The following is a 22,965-nucleotide window of genomic DNA, read 5'->3' on the forward strand; positions in this document are numbered from 1 at the left end:
TGTCATGGTGGAAAGGCATGGTTTAATTTGTTGAGAAATCAAGGTTTGATCTAAGCAAGATGGTTCCCAGGCTAACTAACACAGACTTCCTAGGTCAACAATATTCGAGAGGGGACTTTAACTCACAATGAACATGCACTATTAAAAAATCTCTTTTTCAGTCGTCCAGATGCCAATTTTAAATTTGTTTCTGTTTGCTCACACAATCAGCTGAGTAGTTTATGGCCCCTCCCAGTCTGCAACACTTGTTGGCACCAGCGTGGCCATTACATTCCTTTATTGCCATCCCTAGAGGGAGATTCAAATGTATTGGCATCTGGCAGGTTCTGCACGTTAGTTCCATTCCCTTGCTTTTCTTTGGGTAAGGAAGGATTTGTAAACCATTGCAACCTGGTTGTGAATGACTTTCCTGACACCTGCCCTACATTTACCATACGTGGGACTTGCAGCTAGCTGCTGTTGCTATGATACCGTTTCTATATTTATAACTTGGCGGGGGTTCAGTTTGAAATCATTTCACAGCAAGTCCATCACTGTGACGTCAGGGAAATTTGTTGAAACAACGTTGTGATGGCTATCTGCAATAGGCAAGTAACATGACAATATCACGTCCAAAGACTCGGTCTCACCATTTCTACCAAATGACTCTATCTAGGAATGTTGCACCAGTGTGATATTTCCAATAACCAGTACCGGTCGCTCTGGTCGGTGGATTTAATCAAAAGTCACGAAGCTTTGTTAAATGCAGCGAGGAGAGATGCTGTAATTTTGCTCAAGTCAATCGGAAATGCATCTAAGCAGTGGATCAGCAGACCTTCTAATATCCTGCTGCTGTATTATCGTTGGAAATGGGCTGATGCTCTTAATGATATCGTCAATCTGTACCGAAGGTAGAGCTTTTAATGTTGGTTTCTGTGGTTTGAATGTGTTTTTCAGAGACATTTAGAAAATATGTTGCATGGTGGCGCAACTCACTCTAAAAAAATGCACTGCGGATGCATTCTTAATCTAGATTAGAAAAAATATCTGCAAGCACAATTGAGTCAAAGCCACGGAGGGATTTGACATTTGGAAATAGTAATAGATTATCGTGTTTCTATATGTGAAGTGGTTACTTTGTACACTGGCAGATCTGTGATCACAATACTGACCTGGACATTCAATCTTGTATTTGTTAACTGCAATATGTCGAGAAGTTTCTAATGCTCCATTTTTGGTTGTTTCTCAAAAAATATTCCGCTCTTTGATACAGTTTCTGCAACACATGCTCCAGATCGGGAGGACTGGTTTATTTCAAATAGTTATAAAGGGTTTGTAATCTGCAGGAGTATCAGGGAGTACTGCAAGCGATATCTCGAAAACCATTATGAACATTGTGGGTTTAATATAAATGACTAATCTAACATGTTTGATGGGATTGGGGTTATCAGATCCCTAAGAAAGTTATTAAACCTTCTGATTATAAATTAATTCAGTGTTCAAAAGTGTGTTTATTGGAGAATGCTTGTCTGGTCGCATAAAGTCCACGTGGTCAGACTTACCGTACGATATTTAAAAGGGTCAATAAACCTGTAGGCGAGAGGTGACCTAGTTATCAGTAACTAACCAGTGTTTCGATCCGTAGCATTTAGTACTTCATAAGTGCGATGCCAATGCTTTTTAACAGCCTAATCTAAGTAATTGCCCGAACGTTGCAACTTTTACATGTGTATCGATACGAGAGTAAATAGAGTTAACACTTATGTTGTCCATAGCTCTATAAGCTTGAAGAAAGATTTGGTGATTATTGTTGCTGCACGTGGCGCTGTGATTGCAGTAGTTACACCCTTTCGTATTTTCTGTTCTGTGAGGTGCAGTTGAGATGAGACTGTTCCCAATCCAAACAGGACCAATTTACATGAGGTTATGGATATAGACCAGACACACCGAGCTTCTATATGCTATTTTTTGTGGCAGACCCAGCTATCACGAGATATTAGAGTGGTGCAAGAACATTTCACAGGTTCAGTTGATTAATATATTGTAGCTTTTCCGTGCTAATTTGGTTTGTGTGATGTATTTGACTTATTCTTGCACCTTGTGATTTATGCACGTGAGGAATATTTTTTGACTTTCATCTTGATCTGTGGCGTGCTGTCGAACTGAAGCTGCACACATTTTCTTTAATGCATTTTTTAATTATTGCTCTTTTTCTTATCAAATGTTCTAAATGTGTATTTCAGCACCAGATAATATAGAATAAGACATGATCATTAATAGTGGGAATCAAACATAGTCATAGAGATGGCACTTATGTGGCACAAATGTTCCTTGCCACTTGTCAGTCCAAGACTGGATGTTGCCCAGGTCCTGCTGTAGGTTGACATGGGCTGCTTTGTTATCGGAGGATTGTGAATGGTTCAGAATTAACAAGCATAAAAGAAAAAGAAAAAAACTGCAAAAGCTGGAAATCTGAAGTAAGTACAGAAAATGTTAGAAGCATACAGCAAATCAGCCAGCATCTCTAAAGAGAAAAGACAGGTTAATGTTTCAGGTGTATACCCCTCTTCAGAACTGTTCTGAAATAGGTTGTAGACCTGAAATATTGACCTCTCTTTTCTCATTTAAAGAGCTGACTGATCTGTGTACTTCCAGCAATCTCTATTTTCATTACAGAATAAACAAACCTCTTCAAGTAAGACTAAAGATTGATAAAGTGTTGCCCCAGATTAGTAGCTATATGGAATGCACTTTCTAGCAAAAACAGTAAATGCTGTATTTACTAACTCCCTTTTTAAAAAGAGCTGGGTAAATGTCTGGTTAAAATAATATTTTAAAAAACTATAGGAATAAGTACAAATACTTCATGGGTCAAATACTCCAACTTACTGTGCTGGAACTGTCATCCATGGAAACGAATCGTCAAGGATTGATTAAGAAGGTTGTAAGTTATCTTGGGATTTCACTCCATGACTCTTGGGGAGTTAGGGAGAAATCATGCAGAGCTTTCCCATCTAAGATTAAATAAGTTCACAAGATAAATATAAATGAGAAATGCCACTCCTCACTCATCCATATAGAAAATCCATAGCCCCCAACATCACAGCATCTCTTAAATCACTCCAAGTTTTTTTTGCTTGCTCTACCCTTTAATTATTGTTTACATGAAGAAAAATAATCTGGATATCAGTATTAAATTTGTTTTTCACCAGTTTGAATCTAGACTAGAAAACAGTGGGATACGACGACAGGAAAGCAAAATAACCAGCTTCAGGAGAGCAGAGGACGGGGGTAAAGGAGAGGGAGGATGAGTGGAGAAGAGGAGGAAAGGATTGAAGGGGAAAGATGGCATAAGTCTTTGTATGATCTCACTTTTTTGTGTATAGGGTCTCAATTTTTTTAATGTATGGAGCTTGCCTTACGTTGTATGGAATTTCAAATTATTGTTTAATCATATGCAGCCCACTGAGTGGTTTTGACACATGTATCCATCCCTTAGCTATCAAAGGTTGGACTTCTCTTTAAGGTTTCTTAGCTCGCCCCTGATTGTTATGTTACTGGGAGAACTTTTTTCTGTTTATTTCCAGATTCCACTTTTCCTACCTTTCTCCATTGGGTTTGTAAAATCCATTTTTCTTTCCCATTTCATTGTGGATTACTTTGTTGATCCATTTAGGATCTTGCTTGCATAGCCTGTAATCCTAGTTCTTGGTATATATTTTACACACAGTAATTTGATAATAAAGATACTCCACTGAGCTCTCCCCAGGAAATTTATTTAAACTTGTCCATAATTCTTTTGAAGTTGATCTTTTTTTCAAATTCTATACTTGGCTATTAATCTTCCACATTTTGAATCCCAGGTCATACTGAACTTAATTAATCAGGGATGCCATAGCTTCCTTTCTCTTTATGCTATCAGGTCACTTACCATTGCCAAGTCAAGCTGTGCGTTACCTCCTATGGCTTCCCTGTTGCATTGGATCATGAATCAATTACATATTCATTTATTATCTTGGAATCTAAACCACTTGGGCATTCCAATTAGAACTATATTAGATTGCTTGAAATCCCCAACTAATATTATCTTTCTGTTTACGCATACCCTTCTTGCTTCTTCATACAGTAAACTGTCCTACTTATTCTGACCTATAAAACCCCTAGTGTTATGTTTGCTCTTTTCATGCTAAAACTAATGGGGGATAGAATTCAGATGGAGACCCGTAACCTTGGATCTTTACATCTTTTGTGCCTGCTACTTATTTCCTGCAGGCACAGGAACTTCATTATAATATTTTTCACTTCATTGTACCCATTGATGTAAGAACTCCTTCCAGCTATAATAGCAGGCCCATGCTACTTTGAAATCATGGCCATTTAAATGTGCATCTAAGGTTACTAGGTGCAGAGCCACATAAGGAAGTATGTTCAAAGAGCCTAGAAATAAGATTGATTCAATAGTTTTAAAGTCATTTCTGCACTGTTTTTCTTTTTTGTTTGTTTTTTCCTGCTTGCACTTGGTTCCTCATGAGTCTTTCTGCCAATTTGTGTAATTATTTTGCCCCAGCGCCATCACTGGGATTGCAACATGGGTTTTCCAATGGGAATTCCCCTGTCTACCACGTTTGGAAGAAGAGAAGATTAAGAACAAGAAGAAGAGGAGGCTGCCAGGCAGATGCAAGCCTACTTATTGTAATGTAGTGTAGTGTATCAAAGTTTGCTGACGATACAAAGCTAGGTGGGAAAGTAAGCTGTGACAAGGGCACAAAGAGTCTGTAAAGGGATATAGACAAGTTAAGTGAGTGGGCAAAAAGGTGGCAGATGGAGTATAATGTGGGGAAATGTGAGGTTATTCACTTTGGTAGGAAGCATAGAAAAACAGAATATTTTTTAAATGGTGAGAAACTATTAAATGTTGGTGTCCAGAGAGAATTGGGTGTCCTAGCACAAGAAACACAAAAAGTTAGCATGCAGGTACAGCAAGCAGTTAGAATGGCAAATGGCATGTTGGCCTTTGTTGCAAGGGGGTTGGAGTACAAGAGTAATGAAGTTTTACTACAATTGTACAGGGCTTTGGTGAGACCTCACCTGGAGTACTGCGTACAGTTTTGGTCTCCTTATCTAAGGAGGGATATACTTGCCTTAGAGGCAGTGCAACGAAAGTTCACTGGATTGATTCCTGGGATGAGAGGGTTGTCCTATAATGAGAGGTTGAGTAGAATGGGCCTATACTCTCTGGAGTTTAGAAGAATGAGAGGTGATCTCATTGAAACATATAAGATTCTGAGGGGGCTTGACAGGGTAGAGGTTGAGAGATTGTTTCCCCTGGCTGGTGAATCTAGAACTAGAGGGCATTGTCGCAGGATATGGGATCGGCCATTTAAGACTGAGTGGAGGAGGCATTTCTTCACTCAGAGGGTTGTGAATCTTTGGAATTCTCTACCCCAGAGGGCTGTGGATGCTGAGTCATTGAGTAGATTCAAGGCTGAGATAGATAAATTTTTGGATTCTAGGGGAATCAAGGGATATGGGGATCGGGCAGGAAAGTCAAGTTGAGGTTGAAGATCAGCCATGATCTGATTGAATGTCGGAGCAGGCTCGAGGGGCCGTATGGCCTACTCCTGCTCCTATTTCTTATGTTCTTATGTAATACTCCACAATTTAATTGTCTCCATCACTTGCTTGCAGTTTTCTGCTCCCACCCCTGGCGAGTCCCTTGCACTTGTCCAAATCTGCACCTGGAGAGGTGCTTTGTGCCCACCTGCAAATACCTCCACATCTGCAGCTGCAAATAGAGGTGACTATACCTTGATTTGCTGGATGATTGTTGCATGTGAATGTCCAGGTGGGTTGTAGCAGCAGCCCCATGACGCAGGTACATGCGAAGGCCTGATGAAGCATGAGCTGTTAAACACTTACAGTTATATGCTGATTCTTTTTATAGAAAATGAATGGATGGTTCTTCAGAATTACCACAATTGCAGTATATCATGCTTTACATGGTATTGAATAAAATAAGGCATATTACGGTAATCATCAGCCAACAATTGGCCAGACCTGCCAAGAAGCTAGGAACCATATTTCCAGGCACTGTCACACATTGGTAGTGACTGTGGGAAATTTTTATGATGCACCAACAATAGTTTGCGTTTAAATGACACTTTTAACATAAAAATAAAATGTTCCAAGGCTCTTCACAATGGAAATAGATGGAGGAATGGATGTTAAGCCGTAGAGGGAAAAATTGGGAAGGGTGACAGGCAGCTTGGTCAAAAAAATTAGTTTTAAGTAAGATGGAAAGAGAAGCGGAGAGGTTATGGATTTATAGAAGGCGTTTCAGAGAGTGGGACTAAGACAGTTGAATGAATTGCCACCAATGGTTGGTTAGAGGGCAGAGAAGATAGACAAAAGGCAATAGCCAGAGGACCTTAAGATGCAGAAGGGGAATATAATACTGTAGGAAGTTGCAGGAATAGGGCAGGATAGCTGTGGAGGGATTTAAACACAAGGATGAGAATTTCAAATTTTATGCATTGGGAACAGGGAACCAATATAGGTTAGTAAGAGAGAGGGAGTGGTAAAATGGCGAGTAGGGCTTAGTATGGCACAGAATATATGCAGTAGAATTTTGGTCAAGTTGGAGTTTATGGAGGGTGAAGGATGGGAACTGTCAATCAGGGTATTGAATTAGTCAGTCTAGAGGTGTCCACAGCGTGGATAGGATGTAAGTGAAAGGGGGACTGAGATTGAGGTGGAAACGGGAAGTTTTGCTGCAGTGGAAGTAAGTGGTCTTAATGATGAACAGGATGTGGGGTTTGAAGTTCATCTTTCAGCCCAACAAGATGCCAGGGCTGTGCAAGGTCTAGTTCAGCCTGACTGAATGGCTGCAGAGGGCGATGGAGTCACTGGCAAGGGAGTTTACGATGGCGAGCAATAATGATGACTTTGGTTTTCCCAAAGGTCATTTGGAATCCTGATGCAAACCACCTTCAGGTGTGAACTGTTGCAGAAATGCAGCATATTTTGGAATGAGGTTCCAATCTGACTATAGATGTACCAAAGCTGAGAGGTATAAGAGAGTATGAGACCCACTCAGGGAGCCTCCCTCACACCACTTACACAGTATAACTCCAGTGCTGTGTAAAGCTGGGTCTTAAAGTGCTAGCACAGTCTGTCAGATTTCCTGGGCACTTTATAAACTTACTGCAGTGTCTTTTTAAAGTAATGATAAAATGGAAACTGCCATCTGTGCTTTAACATTAAAAAACAGCCTTCACAGGACTGAAGCTCTGTACATGTAGAGTGCATTTCACCGTCTGCAATATTATCTCATCTACTGGTTTCCAATGGCAGTGCAATATAATGACATTCCTAAATATATCCAGCATTCTCTGAATATTCTTCAATATAAAAATGAATCCAAGCATACAGATATAAGGGCTGATTCCCCATCCAGGTAAGGGCCTGTGCTCACGGGGAATGCTGGTCAGGAAATCATTTGACCTTTCATCCATTTTAATTAATTTCTGATTGATTAATTTCAAATTGAAATTGACTTTAAGGAGGCTGTATCACACTGTAAATAATTTTATAATCTATATATGCAACAAATTAAATATTAAAAGATGGTATACTTCCAGAGAGCCAGTATTTCAGTTATTAAATACTTTTTCCTCAGAACTGGCATTACGTACTGAAAATGCCAAGATCATTCAATTGAATTATTTTCATGTTAACTCCATTAGTAACAGAGAAAACAGCGTGGGAGTATTTTGTCAGAACGGTAATTGTTTATCTTTTAACAAGTGATTTTAAAAAATGTACGGTCAAGCTTCACTAGGTAGGGAAAAAAAAGTTTTATTTGATTTACCACATAAGGCTCGATTTTGCAATGGTGGTGGGTTTGCAGCAGGGTGTTGGCCAGGGGCTGAGAAAGTAACCTGAGCCCAGCTGCTGACACACAGGCAAAAGCAACTTTTGAACTGAAGTAAGTTCAGTCACTGGCCTGAGCTGGCTGGAACCGGTTTGAATTAGCTAAGTTTTGTAAAAGTCAAAGAAGATGTGATAAGACACAAGTCCTTATTTAGAAAAGGGGTAATGAGGTCATGCTACCTAAGTCCTTGGGACAGAGCCAATGAGGAGAAAACACAAGACTAGGCGAGCAAGCCTAAACCAACGGGAGAGAGAGAGAACACAGCTTGAAGAGATAAGATTCGGAATAAGAATGAAGAATCTGGGGCGTGGAGCCAGAGCGAAGACTTCGGAGACCAACCATCGTGGAAGTGGAAGAACTGACGTCAGGGATGTAGAGACGACATATATTCTGTGACCACTCAGGGAGTGTCAGAGAAACCTCGAAAGAGAGAGAGCGAAGACTCCGGAGACCAACCATCGCGGAAGTGGAAGAACCTACGTCAGGGATGTAGAGACGACGTCGAGAGAGAGAGAGAACGGAACGCCTGGCCAGCATCAGCTCTCCTTTTTGGTTATTATCCTTTATATTCTGTGACCACTCAGGGAGTGTCAGAGAAACCTAGTGGGTGTGCGTTTAGATCCTAGTTTGGGTATAAAACTGTATAACCTGGTGCAAACTGCATGTCTATATCTACCCAGATGTATAAGCTATATGTATATGATCTAACGGCGTGAATAAAGCAAATTGAGAATTAAGAGAGAATTGACTCTTCTCCTCTTTGTACTAAGCCAATAACAGTAACCGGTGACCTCCGGTCAACAAGGGGTTGAAGGTGCGCGTGGCAAACCTGCATGAACAAAGCGTACCATTTCTGACGCGATCACATGTTGATTGCTGATGATTAACGTCCTCTCCGGGTTTCATGCACAGCAGCCAGCCTGATTGACAGGCTGGCTTCCTGCAGGAGCTGCAACGTGAGGTGGGGGGTGGGAGGCAATAAAGAGAGAGAGCAAGACGCATCCGGCACTGGACTGAAAGATCAGAAGGGGTGGGGGGGAGAGTGGAAGATCCGGCGCTGGACTGGAAGACCGGGGTGGAGAAGATCAGGAAGGGAGAGGGGAAGATCGGGGGGGGGGGGGGGGAGGGGAAGATCGGGGGGGTGTGGTGGGGAGAGGGGAAGATCGGGGGGAGAGGGGAAGATCCGGAGGACATCAGGGGGGGTGAAGAGGGGGACATCGGGAGGGCATCTGGGGGGTGAAGAGTGGGACATCGGAGAGGGAGACATCGGAGTAGGGTGCAAAGGTAGGTTCAATTTGTGTTTTCACTTCCGTCCATGTTTTTTTATTTAATTTATTTAGTTTCTTGTTCCCTGATTCGGCCCTTCATGTCTGATTTCACCAGGCATGAATCAGAAGCGGTGGGCAAGCCACCCAGCTAAGTTAAAAATCTTTCTAATTACTTCATCTGTCACAGGTAAAATGCCTTAAGTACCTCAATGAGGTACATTTGGCTTTTTAACTGACATCCCACCGGCTTTAATTGCTGGTGGGACTTCCGTTTTCGGGTCACCTGTGCGCACACAGGTGAATCCCTGGGAAACTCAGAAGTCGACGGGTTGGAGCCAGCTTCCGAACCCGAAAGAGATTTCCGGGATTTTTGGAGCCCCCCACCCTGCCCCAAACGCACCCACAATTGCCTCCTAAAATCACCCCCATAGTGTTCACTTCTTTTTATAGTACATTCTTAAATCATTTGGTAAAAGGCAAACAATTATTATTTTCACAAAATATGACTGCACTGTTCTCAGTTGGACCTCTGTGTATTCTCTTCTGAAGTTAGGGTATAATTGTCTTGTTTGGATTCAAGGCTTTACTTCTTGCTTTCTTTGTTTTAGAAAGACATAACTTACATTTATATAACATCTTTTGTGTCCTCAACCACATCCCAAAGTTCTTCACAGCCAAAGAATTACTTTTGAATTTAGTTACTGTTGTTATGTAGGCAAATGTGGCAGCTATTTTTACACACTGCAATGTCTCACAAACAGCAAAGATATAACTGTCCAGTTAATCTGTATTGGTGGTGTTGGTTGAGGGATAAATGCTGGTCAGAATGTCAGGAGAACTCCCTTGTGCTTCTTCGTTTTGTGCCATAGGATTTTTTATATCCACCTGTATACATTGATTGGCCCCAGTCTCATTTGAAAGACGGCAACTCCAGCAAGGCAGCTTTCCCTCAATTCTGCACTGAAGTGGGGGAGACTTTCAATTGCCAGCCGTCCGTTTCTCAACTGAAAAATGGGCAACTGGCAGTTGAAAGTCTGGTAGGGACCATTTGCCCTCCTGAATCAACTTTCAGACAGGCCTTTAAATGGGCGCCTTTGCTTGTTTTAGAACCCCGATTGCAACTTTCCAGGAGACATATGTGAAGCATGCACAGCGCATGCCAATCTCATTTCTCCAGGCCTAACCAGCGGTCCTTAAAGGGACCATTGCAAGCCTCTCCCAAAAGGTAAGTTTTTTGTTTTTTAAAAAGATTTTTGTGGAGCCAGAAGCAGGAGCACTCCTCCAGGCCTCTGAAAATATTTCATCCCACTGCCGGCCCATTCTCTGAAAATCTGAAACAAAATAAAATAAAAATTGCTGGAAGTTTACAGTAGGTCACTCAGCATCTCTGGAGAGAAAAGGTCAGCATTTTACATAGAATTACATGGAATGTACAGTGCAGAAACAGGCCATACAGCCCAACTGTTCCATGCCAGTGTTTATACTTCACATGAGCTTCCTCCCACCCTATTTCATCTCACTCTATTAGCATAATCTTCTATTCCTTTCTCCCTCATGTGTTTATTTAGCTTCCCCTTAAATGCATTTCTACTATTCACCTCAACTACAAAAGGAAAGGCCCTTTTCAGTCTGATGTTATGGAACAGGCTAGATGGACCAGTGGGCCTTTCCGTCAGTGATTTTCATATGTTCGTATGATGTAGGTGTCTTTTGATGTGTGGTCTAGTGAGCATACTGACTGAAAATGTCATTCAATCATTCATTCGAAAATTCTTCATGTAAATTGATATTGTAAATAAAGGATTTACTGTGCAACAAAGTTACCATCACATCAATGAAAAGGACATATAATGTTCCGACCATTCAACTATCAATTTTTCTGAAATTGGAAACCGTTTTCTGTCACTGTATTGTAGATGGAATGGTACAGAGTCTGCAGAAACCACCAACAGCATCACCACCCTTCGACGGAACTGGAGTGGAAAAGTATTTGAGCTCCACCGAAAAGGTGTTACTGTTATTGAACTGAATTCTATTGAGCAGCAACATGTGAAGTTTATCTCAGAATTTATATATTTACAAAAAAGAAATCTACGGCATGCAGCAATCACCACTGAGGTAAGAAACTATCACTGTTAAAATTATTTGTAATAAATTTGTCTACAATATAAAGATATTCCCTTCTATAATAGGCTTCCAATTCTATTCATCGTGTCTGACAGCTGGAGCCAGCACAGCATCCAAGGAATTAATTAATATCTGAATCCCAACATGGTGAATGCAGAGAAGACATATAGCTGTTGCTTGGAGTTCAAGGTCTCTAGAACCTCAACCACAGCATTCATTAACAAAGCTATGGCTAAATTTAGGATCTCGGCAAAGGAGCCTCCTCTGCAAAGAACCTTGGAGTAGCCACCTTCTCCATGGTTATCTGTAGCTTGATCAGGTTGGTTATCCAGCACCACACAGATGTGGGTTGTGAACTCCTTTATATATACTGTGCAGAATATTTGGTACACTCTCAAATGACTGCATGAACCACAGATGCTGAGCTACCAGGGTAGATTTATTGACATGTCCACTCAGATCCAAATTCATGGGCTTAGGAGCGACTGGAGCCCTCATGTTATCTCCCCAACCAGCAGGATGTGGATCCTTGAATTCCACCACCATTTGCTCCTTCTGATTCATGCTATTCACCAAGTGCTCCGTCCTGTAACTCACTAACTGACCCCCCCACCCAGGAGTGGATGTATTGGTGTTTAAGCTATCCGCTGTAGGAATGCATGTGATGCGGGCTTTGAGACTAGACATTGAGCTCTGCCACTTCCTCCTATTGGGAACTTAGAGGAGCAGAACAAGTTCTAGAATGTTAGCTGTAACACCCCCTGAGAAACTGCATACATCCACTATATTATGTGAAGGAGTGACAGTGATTAAGGAAATAAAAATCATATGTTAAGTAAATCCCCCTCCAGTTAGTTTGTAAAACTGCCATTTTGTGCAACCTTCTCCTGCCACATCCCATTCTTCTACCAATACCACTCTATAACAAGCCATTAAGAGGTCCACCAGAGCTGCACAAGTTGATTCCTGCCTATTGTCTCTCACTCCCCATGGGGAAGTGTTCATCCTCCACTTTATCCTTTTGCTTGATAGCCTGGTTGAGATTGTGAACTTGCCATAATAAGACATTGTTCAGTTTCAATAGCCCAAATTTAACTGGGGACAATCGGTTCGCTGACATGAGGCCTGGACCATTTGAACTCTCAGGCCTTATTTCCTTATTTAAATACATTAGACTCAACCCCCGCCAAACCAGGTGTCAGTGAGACCCCAGCGGTTGGGAGCAGGCAAGCATTGCAGGAGGCCGCTGCCAGGGCCTGCGAGAACAATCCCCAGTAAAAATATATCTGGGGGGGGGGGGGTGTGGAGGAAATCACAGGGGAGGGAATGCTCTAGGTTTCCTTGTGGGGCTTGGAAGAGCCTTTTTAACTTATCTTTTTGGGCCTGCTGCTTCTTGGCGCTTGGAGCTGCTGGCGGGGTGGGCACCAGGCGCTGACCTCACTCAAAACGTGTTAAAATGGCATTGAGGTCTGAATGACATATTCAGACCCCAACTTTTGTATTTCAATTAGGCCCTTTCTTGCTGGGACAAGGGTCTGAGACACTGCCTGAATTGCGCCGATAAAAGCAGTATCATGCTGCCATGATTTTAACCCCGTTCTCATCGGGCACAAGAGGGTTAAAATCAGGGCTAATGAATCAGAGGTCTTAAGAAGCTGAATCATTTTCTCCCCTTTACTGCTCACACTGAGACTGAGGGTAGCTGGATCACTTATCCCATTACATTGTAAGGAGGCTCCAGTGCATCTAGTAAACTAATGCTCAGCAGAGAGAAGCAGAAGAATCCTTAATATTGCAAACTACTGAAACTGAGGGTTTTATTTTCAGCAATCTGACAAACATAATAACAGGAATAGAACAAACCATTTGCATCTTTCCTTCTTTATTTACAACAGGAATTGATACATATGCATAACAAAGAAAGCCAGACTGTTGGGAGCTGTATTTCCGAATCCAATGCTGGTACGTTCATTTGTTTTATTTTCCTTTATAGTGGTATGCCTGTTCTAAATAAACCAATAAGGAGACATTGGGTTACATAGAATCTAGAGTAGGCCATTCGGCCCTTCGAGCCTGCTCCGCCATTCAATATGATCATGGCTGATCCTCCAGTGTCATCAAATAAAAACCAAGCAAAAGTGCCCCTTTTTTAGAGGGGTACAACTAATAAAGAACTTAACCATAAAACAAATGAAACTTATAAAATTAAATATTATTCCCAGTATCCACTATGCCCTCCAGTCTCTGCAGTGCCCACAGGTCACAGAAGGTCTCAAGCGTACCAGCGGGCACCGCGTGCTCCTTCCCCAGGGGCCACGCAGGCGCGGACAAGACTTAATAGTGTTACATGATTTCAGACTACACTGACCATGTTTTTTTCTGGTGGGGTTCAAATCATTGGTTGCTGCACCACTTTCTTGACTGATGGCAGCTCTCTTTTTTACAGTTTCCTTATCTTCTGAAGGTTCTAACTCATGATGTAATATGAGTCTCAGGGCACCAGCAGCCTTGAGGTACCTCACCGAAGTGTCCATTCTTTATATGTATGAGCCAAACGGTGATCAGGTTATTCAACTGTGAGAAGCGTTACAATCTTACCCTCATCAGAAGGTTACAGGTGGGGAGAGAGGAGGAGGGGACGGGGGAGTTGTGGGTTGGAAGATGGGAGCAATAGGCATGGAGATGGAGAAGAGGAGGGGCGGTGGTTGGTGGTGGGGGACTGGAATGGGGAAGTGTGGTTGGGGAATCGGGATTTGGGAAGGGGCTGGAAACTACTGAGGGGCCAACCTGCTAATCAGTAGAGAAAACCTAATGATTATATGTTCAGTAGGGGGCAACTGGAGGCCTGGTGAGATAGGAATGGGGCAGATAATGCCACTCATTTGGGAGGGGGGGATGTTTGGGGAAAGAGACAGAATGCTGCTCAGGAGGGGAAGGTGCAGGGAGCTACCATGTTGCTCAGAGGGGAGGGTGTTCATATGTTGCTAGCGGCCAATTGGAGGAAAGAGAATTTCAGAAAAGTGGCACTTGGGAGTAGGCAATTTGATTGACGTGAGGCTGAGGGGTTGCCCAACAAGGTATTGTGCGAGGCTGGTGCTATCTGTCCAGTGGGTGGGGCAGGTAGGTGGGTGGCCCAGGGGTTGGGAGTTTACATAAGAACATAAGAAATAGGAGCAGGAGTAGGCCAATCGGCCCCTCGAGCCTGCTCCGCCATTCAATAAGATCATGGCTGATCTGATCCTAACCTCAAATCTAAATTCATGTCCAATTTCCTGCCCGCTCCCCATAACCCCTAATTCCCTTTACTTCTAGGAAACTGTCTATTTCTGTATTAAATTTATTTAATGATGTAGCTTCCACAGCTTCCTGGGGCAGCAAATTCCACAGACCTACTACCCTCTGAGTGAAGAAGTTTCTCCTCATCTCAGTTTTGAAAGAGCAGCCCCTTATTCTAAGATTATGCCCCCTAGTTCTAGTTTCACCCATCCTTGGGAACATCCTTACCGCATCCACCCGATCAAGCCCCTTCACAATCTTATATGTTTCAATAAGATCGCCTCTCATTCTTCTGAACTCCAATGAGTAGAGTCCCAGTCTACTCAACCTCTCCTCATATGTCCGCCCCCTCATCCCCGGGATTAACCGAGTGAACCTTCTCTGTACTGCCTCGAAAGCAAGTATGTCTTTTCTGAAGTATGGAGACCAAAACTGTATGCAGTATTCCAGGTGCGGTCTCACCAATACCTTATATAACTGCAGCAATACCTCCCTGTTTTTATATTCTATCCCCCTAGCAATAAAAGCCAACATTCCGTTGGCCTTCTTGATCACCTGCTGCACCTGCATACTAACTTTTTGATTTTCTTGCACTAGGACCCCCAGATCCCTTTGTACTGCAGTACTTTCCAGTTTCTCGCCATTAAGATAATAACTTGCTCTCTCATTTTTCCTGCCAAAGTGCATAACCTCACATTTTCCAATATTGTATTGCATCTGCCAAATCTCCGCCCACTCACCCAGCCTGTCTATATCCCCCTGTAGGTTTTTTATGTCCTCCTCACTCTCCACTTTCCCTCCCATCTTTGTATCATCTGCAAACTTTGATATGTTACACTCGGTCCCCTCCTCCAAATCGTTAATATAGATTGTAAAGAGTTGGGGACCCAGCACCGACCCCTGCGGAACACCACTGGCTACTGGTTGCCAGTCCGAGAATGAACCATTTATCCCAACTCTCTGCTTCCTGTTAGATAACCAATCCTCCACCCATGCCAGAATATTACCCCCAATCCAGTGATTCTTTATCTTGAGCAATAATCTTTTATGTGGCAACACAACGAGAGATGGGGGCAGGGGGGGGGAGGGGAGGGCGTGGGCATGTTGGAGGTGAGGCATATTGGGAAGACTAAGCAAGCGAGTGGTTGAATCAGGGCAAAGTAGATTGTCCGTGTTTGATGCATCATGGAACTGGGGTGCAAAGAAAAGTCAGCTAACAGGGTGGGGTAGAAGAAAAGTTGGGAGAGTTGTAATAAATTTTACAAAAGAAAGTTACATTTGCCTTTAAACATAATTAATTACCTTCTAAACTGATTTATACCCAATGGCTGCTGGCTATCACAAGGGAGCTATGGTAACTCCCCATCAACAATCAGTGGCCAGAGCCTGCAGACTAAAACTTTTGTTTTAGTATTAACTCTCAACACACTTTTTGACAGCTATTGTTTTAGCAGCCAATGTTATGTGACATTTGACATTGAAAAGCCCTCTCACAGCACCACTTGCAGGTGTAACACATACCTGCAATTAAATGTTGATACTTTTATAATGGATTTTGCCATATACAAGAGTCTGACATCGGAGTTTTCAATGCAATTTGAAATGGAACCTCGCGACCCACTCCACAGTTTCAATTTATAATAGATATATATAAAAAACATCCTTTCTATTTTTCTTTAGAACAGTCCTTATTCTGCGTATTTCCAGAATCACTGGTCTGTTTGGAAATGTTCTGCAAAGATGTTATGGAGCTCTCTGAGGAACTATACAAGAACTCTGTCCATGTGCTGGAAACAAATGCAACAGTTCTGCCTGATCCTGACCAGGAATGGTGGAAAATAAATCTTCCAGATTGGATGCAGTATGTCAGTAGGGTGTTGCCTGCATTAGAGGACACAATTATTAACATTCGGAACATAACACATCAGTTTCTGGAATATTTTAAAACAACTTCTATAGCTTGCAGCCTGAAGAGCCATCCAGATGTGGGGTACTATGTCAGTGACTACGGTTTTAAAGAGGCATACATGAAGAAAGTGTGGCATTTGTAATGATGTGCAAAAAGTTATTCAAAACAATATGGAGGGTGAACAGTCTGTGTAAGTCTGTGACATAAGGTTGAATGTAAATAAAAACAAGAAAGTAAAACAATCAGCTCACATTTGTTTCATCTCATCCCAAAAAGGTTTGAGGGAAGAGCGTGGAAGAGAATCAATGGGCCAGAATTTGCTGTCAAAATAACGACGAGGCTAATGGCGCTCACCGTTTTTTATGCGTAAATGCTACAGCAACTTTAGGGGAGGGGCAGATGCGCGGTTAAACGTGGATATCCAAAAATTGCTGTCCGAGATGCACCGCTCCGCCGTTAGCTTCACAAAACGGCATCTCGCTGTCTGCCTCACCATTGACATGCATTGAATGGCGTGAAGTTCCTGTATTTGCGCGGTAAATACGAACTAAACTCGCCACAGAAAGTTCGGGCTTGTCCATTTCAGTCTAAGTGCCCTTTTAACGACGTGATAAGTGTTAATTACTACCAGTCAAACTCTCTGGCACTGAAAATTAACTATCACAAGTGTGGAGTCTCATTCCTTCAGGTATTACTTATTGTTGGAGATTTTAAAAATGTAAAATTTTTAATTTTTAAAAAACTTTTCTGTCTTTTTTTCTCTCGATCCAATCTTTCTTTTCCTCTCTTTATTTCAATTTCTGAATCTGATTTGACATTGAATTCAACCACTCTAATTTACACTTCCTTCTCAGTCCTTGCACTGTTAATTTCACAATCCTTCAATCTGATTGGTTAAGGAGAGACCCTGTTGCTTGCCCTGTTCACTCAGGTCCCAGATGCTCTGTTTCCCTCACTGCAACGTTATCAGTTTGCACTTTCAGCAATTTGCCACGCAAAAAATATAAAAGCCTAAACACGCAAGGGCAAGTCTAACATACGACAGATGCCATTATATGCCCTGCTACAGCAAATTATGGCTCAATATATATCACCTCGGAAATTGAGCCAATGTAATCAGTGCAGTTGTTCATTGATTAGTTGTTCATTTTAAATGAAGTTAGAACACCAGGGTCTATATTTTCAAATGATCATATTTACCAAATGACTTATTAAATCCATTGACTTGCTTTCTGTACACAAACTTTAGTCCAATCGAATAATTATACTTCATGTCATCTCCTGTAAAATAATTAGTTGTTACTGTCCCCCTAGAACATTATTCATTAATAACTCATTCAGATTTCCTTTGTTCAAAGGCTGTTGAGAACCCGGACCTGTAGTCACAGCTTCTGTCAGGGCAATCTAAAATGGCAACAAGATAATTATGATTATATGATATTAGGATAATTGGGTTGGAAAGCAGATCTTGTATTATGGTCAATGATTCCCTGTTCAACCATATGTCATGACTGTACTACCAATGACTTATCAAAATCTAGTTTACAGTTGTTCAAAATCCAATACCTTGTATGTGACAGAGTATATATAGTTTGTGTCACTCGCGTTTCATCAAAAACTCTGCATATATTATTGCATAATACCAATACTAACTGAAAAAGTATATAACTTTCCAAATTCATACTGGTTTTACTAAATTGAATGTAGGATGATTTTCTTCCACTGTACTTTATGAAATACTATGTAGAATAATTGTATGTGATTATTATGCACAAAGAAACTGTCAAGTGGATCTGTTGTGCATATTTTTGCCTCAAAGAAAAACACTAAGTTACATGTTCATTCATTAAATACTTGTGTCTGAAAGTACATTTGAAGTTTGTCTTTTAAGTCTTAACTTTGCCATTTTTCTGAAACAGTTCTTAATTTTAATATGTAAATTTGAATCAGTTCTGACACATTACCTAACTCAATTATTCTACGTGAAGTCTTAATTCCACAATCCAGAATAACTTCACATAGTTTTGTGGTGATTTTAATAAGAACGGCAGTTGAATAATAAGAAAATGTGCTGTTTGGTACAGCTTATTCCCATTTGCTCTGACACAACTGTGTACCCCTTCCAAACAATGTCTTTGATGTGGATTATGGATCCTTTTAAATAGGTAAGTGGGAATGCGTTGCAAGAGAGATTGTAACTTTAAATTCATGTAGTTATTCAATGGAAATAATTATTGTTATCACCTTTCACTGATGAGTAACAGTGTAGTGTTGGCTCAATTTTCTTTATATCTTAAAATTCTTTGTATACTTGTATTCTTACTATGGTTTGCCCTTGCAGGAATACAGGATATCATTTGAGATATCTATTAAGTATAACAATTATATGTACAAAGTAATCAATTATATAGCTATAGTGAAGCTATTGGCCTTAGACTGGCATCTGTGGAGTGAAAAGAAGTGATAAAACCCAAATTACACTGCCGACTGTGGGCTACACAGAGGTCAGTGAGAGAGCAGCTCTGTGCATGTCTGCTTGGGTGCATCTCCACTGTTCCACTTTATGAACAGCTAATTTTGAATGTTAAGAGAGTGGGCTGGAATGTCTGCAAGAGATTATTTCATTCTAATGGTAAGGGCATTGAAATGTAAGTTTATAAAGTGTTCAGAAGGCCCAACAAAGACCATCTGCAAAATGCAGCATCGCACAGGGCTGGTGTTCTATTGCACCTGGTGTGAATTCAAACTGATGTAAGTCAGCTTACTGGCGGAGTTCTCATGGCGCTTGGCTTAGATCAAGACCTGACTCTCAAGTTACGTTGCCACTTTCACATCCACGCGCACTGAAAATTGCTTTATTTTTGACAAAATGGTGGCAGTATAATTGCATCCTTAAAATATTCACTCCTTTCACAATTGCATTCTTTACATCAGTTGAGGAACTCAAGGTTATTCTCTCCTCCCCAGATTAGAAATTAAATCTTTTGGTTTATATATTATAGGTAAATATACAGCACTTAAAAAATGTCTTAATTGGAAGAGAAATTTAAATTCCAACAACCAGTCAATGCATGTTAAGAACGGTCATTCTAACACTTTTAATTTAAAATGTTGAATTTCTGTTTGGTTGCTATAGTAACAATGACCTTCATCAGTGACCTTCCCTCCATCATAAGGTCAGAAATGGGGAATTTCGCTGATGATTGCACAGTGTTCAGTTCCATTTGCAACCCCTCAGATAATGAAGCAGTCCATGTCCGCATGCAGCAAGACCTGGACAACATCCAGGCTTGGCCTTATAAGTGGCAAGTAACATTCGTGTCACACATGAGCCAGGCAATGACCATCTCCAACAAGAGAGAGTCTAACCACCTCCCCTTGACATTCAATGGCATTACCATTGCCGAATCTCCCACTTTCAACATCCTGGGGGTCACCATTGACCAGAAACTTAACTGGACCTGCCACATAAATACTGTGGCTACAAGAGCAGATCAGAGGCTAGGTATTCTGTGGCGAGTGACTCACCTCCTGATTCCCCAAAGCCTTTCCACCATCAACAAAGCACAAGTCAGGAGTGTGATGGAATACTCTCCACTTGCCTGGATGAGTGCAGTTCCAACAACACTCAAGAAGCTCGACACCATCCAGGACAAGGCAGCCTGCTTGATTGGCACCCCATCCACCACCCTAAACATTCACTCCCTTCACCACTGGCGCACTGTGGCTGCAGTGTGTATCATCCACAGGATGCACTGCAGCAACTCACCAAGACTTCTTCGACAGCACCTCCCAAACCCGCGACCTCTACCACCTAGAAGCACAAGGGCAGCAAGCACATGGGAACACCACCACCTGCACGTTCCCCTCCAAGTCACACACCATCCCGACTTGGAAATATATCGCCGTTGTTTCATCGTCGCTGGGTCAAAATCCTGGAACTCCCTACCTAACAGCACTGTGGGAGAACCTTCACCACATGGACTGCAGCGGTTAAAGAAGGCAGCTCACCACCACCTTCTCAAGGGCAATTAGGGATGGGCAATAAATGCTGGTCTTGCCAGCGACACCCACATCCCATGAACGAATAAAAAAAAATGCTAATTATCACCTGCCAGACAGAAACTGGGAAGCAGCATTCATAAAATCCAAATCCAAGTGTTTAGAATCAATAAATTAAACTCAGCACTTGAAAGACGACAACTACATATAACGATTACAATCATTTCATATGATGACTCAGCTGTCCAGTTTCATTGAAAAAAGGAATCCTTTTTATTAATCACATTTTCTCACAAATTGATTTTTTTAATATAATACAGACCTAGGGCATTCTCTTAAGGATACCAAATTTTTAGATAGGACAATTAAAACAGTTGCATGATCATAAAGTGAAGATTGTAGCTTGGAACAAGGGTGCCCAATGTACACATCAACGTCTATCTGTTGATCTTGGACTATGATTATATCAAACAGACCATAAAAGATTAAGCACCATTACACAACACACAGTGAAAAGTCCTGAGCTCATGGAACACAAGAATACTTTTACACAATGGTAATGTGGTTGTAAAAGAATAAGTTGTACCATGGGAAATAAAGATATGTTTGATGTTAATGTACAAAAACAAATAAGATGTAAACATTAATACTTTTAAAAATTAAAAATACATAATAGCCAGCAAAACAAAGATAAGTACAGTGAACAGTTAAAGAAAATTAAGGCAGCTATTAGATCAGCTAAAAGATTATTGGAAAAAATGACAGTGGACAACTGTGGTAGTAATGGGAAAAGCTTTTTAGGCTATGTCAAGCGTCAAACGACCATAAAAGACTGTATTAGGCCACTGAAAGATGTTCAAGGACCGGTTAGAAACAACTCACCAAGTATGGCAGAGATACTAAACAGTTACTTTGCATCGGTCTTTACTCTCGAAGATGATGCTCAACTGACAGCATTATGTGGTGCTGTTAACAGTAAAATTGTTAATATTAAGATTGATGAGGTTATGTCTTAGATAGAATAAGGGACCTTAAAATAGAGCAGGCTGCCAGTCCAGATGATATCTACTCGAGTCCTTAAGAAAATGGGACATGTGCTATGTGAGTCCCTTGCCTGTATCTTTAATAGCTCGCTGGAGTCAGGGACCGTTCCCCTAGGCTGGAAGGATGCTAACGTAGTTCCAATTTTTAAAAAGCGTGATAAGGCAGAACCAGGTAACTATATGGCCATTAGCTTGACTTCAATGATACGCAAGATGCTTGAAAGAATCACTAGGGTTGCCCTATATGACTACAGATAGAGAAGGCCATATCGGGGGACACCCAACACGGCTTTCCGAAAAGGTCTGGGTAACGAATTTGATTGAATTTTTGAAGAAGTCACCAGGTTAGTAGATGAAGGAAACCCGATAGGAATTGTCTACCTAGATTTTCAGAAAGCTTTTGATAAGGTGACCACACAAGAAGCTTCTCTACTAGATGGAATCTTGTGGAATTAGTGGTAACCCACTGTGGTGGATTGAGAACTGGCTGAATGCCCGCAGGCAGAAAGTTGTAGTCAATGGATTTGGATCTGCTTGGAGACTGGTTACCAATGGTGTCCTGTATGGATCGGTGTAAGGACTTCTGCTATTTTCTATTTTCATTAATGATTTAGACATCGGTGTTGGGGGAATGATCCGCAACTTTGAGCTTAATGCCACGATATGTGCAAGTGTTGAGACTGTAGAGGATGTTCAATTACTGAAGGCAGATCTGGATGTATTGGAAGAATGGGCCCGTGTTTGGCAAATGATATTTAACTTAGAAAGGTGTAGTATTATACACATGAGAAGATCAAATGCTGAATGTACTTACACCCTACAGGGAACAGAAATATAGCCAGTGGTGAAAGAAAGAGATATGGGTGTGTTAGTGCATCACTCTCTTAAAAGTTCTTGGCCAATGCCGTAAAACTATAGCTAAAGCAAATGGGGTTCTAAGTTGTATTCACAGGACAATTCACTATAAAACAAAGTATACCATTTTGTCCTTGTACATGGCCTGGCACATGTGTGTCCAGTGTTGGTCCCCTCACATGGTGAGGCTCTGGAAAGGGTGCAAAGGAGGGCCACATGATTAATACCTAGTTTAAAACACATTAGTTACCCAGAAAGACTCAAAGAGCTGGGTCTGAATACTTTAGAAAAGCGCAAACTCGGGGGAGATTTGATCTAGGATTATAAAATAATGAACTAGATTGTGTTTATGTGGACCAATTATTCAACTGGATAGGATCAGGAGTCATGCTTATAAGTTATTTAAGGGCAGAACTAGGTTGGATGTTAGGCCTTTTGTGCTGTATGATTCTGTGGGTTGTGCTTTTATCTGATTTTTCACCTCTCCCAGATTACAGGTGAGGAAAACAGGTGGGGAAATGTTTGCGTCACTATATGGGACAGACTAGATGGATCAGTGGGTCTTTTCCCATC

General features: G+C 41.4%; 1 protein-coding gene across 1 annotated transcript; it reads left to right on the forward strand.

Annotated features, from left to right (window-relative positions):
* The first annotated feature begins 577 nt into the window (after nt 1-577).
* Nucleotides 578-18,323, forward strand: LOC137299499 (uncharacterized). The gene is made up of 4 exons (XM_067968284.1): nt 578-890; nt 11,097-11,298; nt 13,203-13,269; nt 16,264-18,323. Exons 1-4 carry the CDS (start codon nt 658-660, stop codon nt 16,632-16,634), a joined length of 873 nt encoding a protein of 290 aa, XP_067824385.1. The 5' UTR covers nt 578-657; the 3' UTR covers nt 16,635-18,323.
* The last annotated feature ends 4,642 nt before the right edge of the window (nt 18,324-22,965 follow it).

This window comes from Heptranchias perlo, chromosome 29 (assembly GCF_035084215.1).
Source record: "Heptranchias perlo isolate sHepPer1 chromosome 29, sHepPer1.hap1, whole genome shotgun sequence".
Classification (NCBI taxonomy): domain Eukaryota; kingdom Metazoa; phylum Chordata; class Chondrichthyes; order Hexanchiformes; family Hexanchidae; genus Heptranchias; species Heptranchias perlo.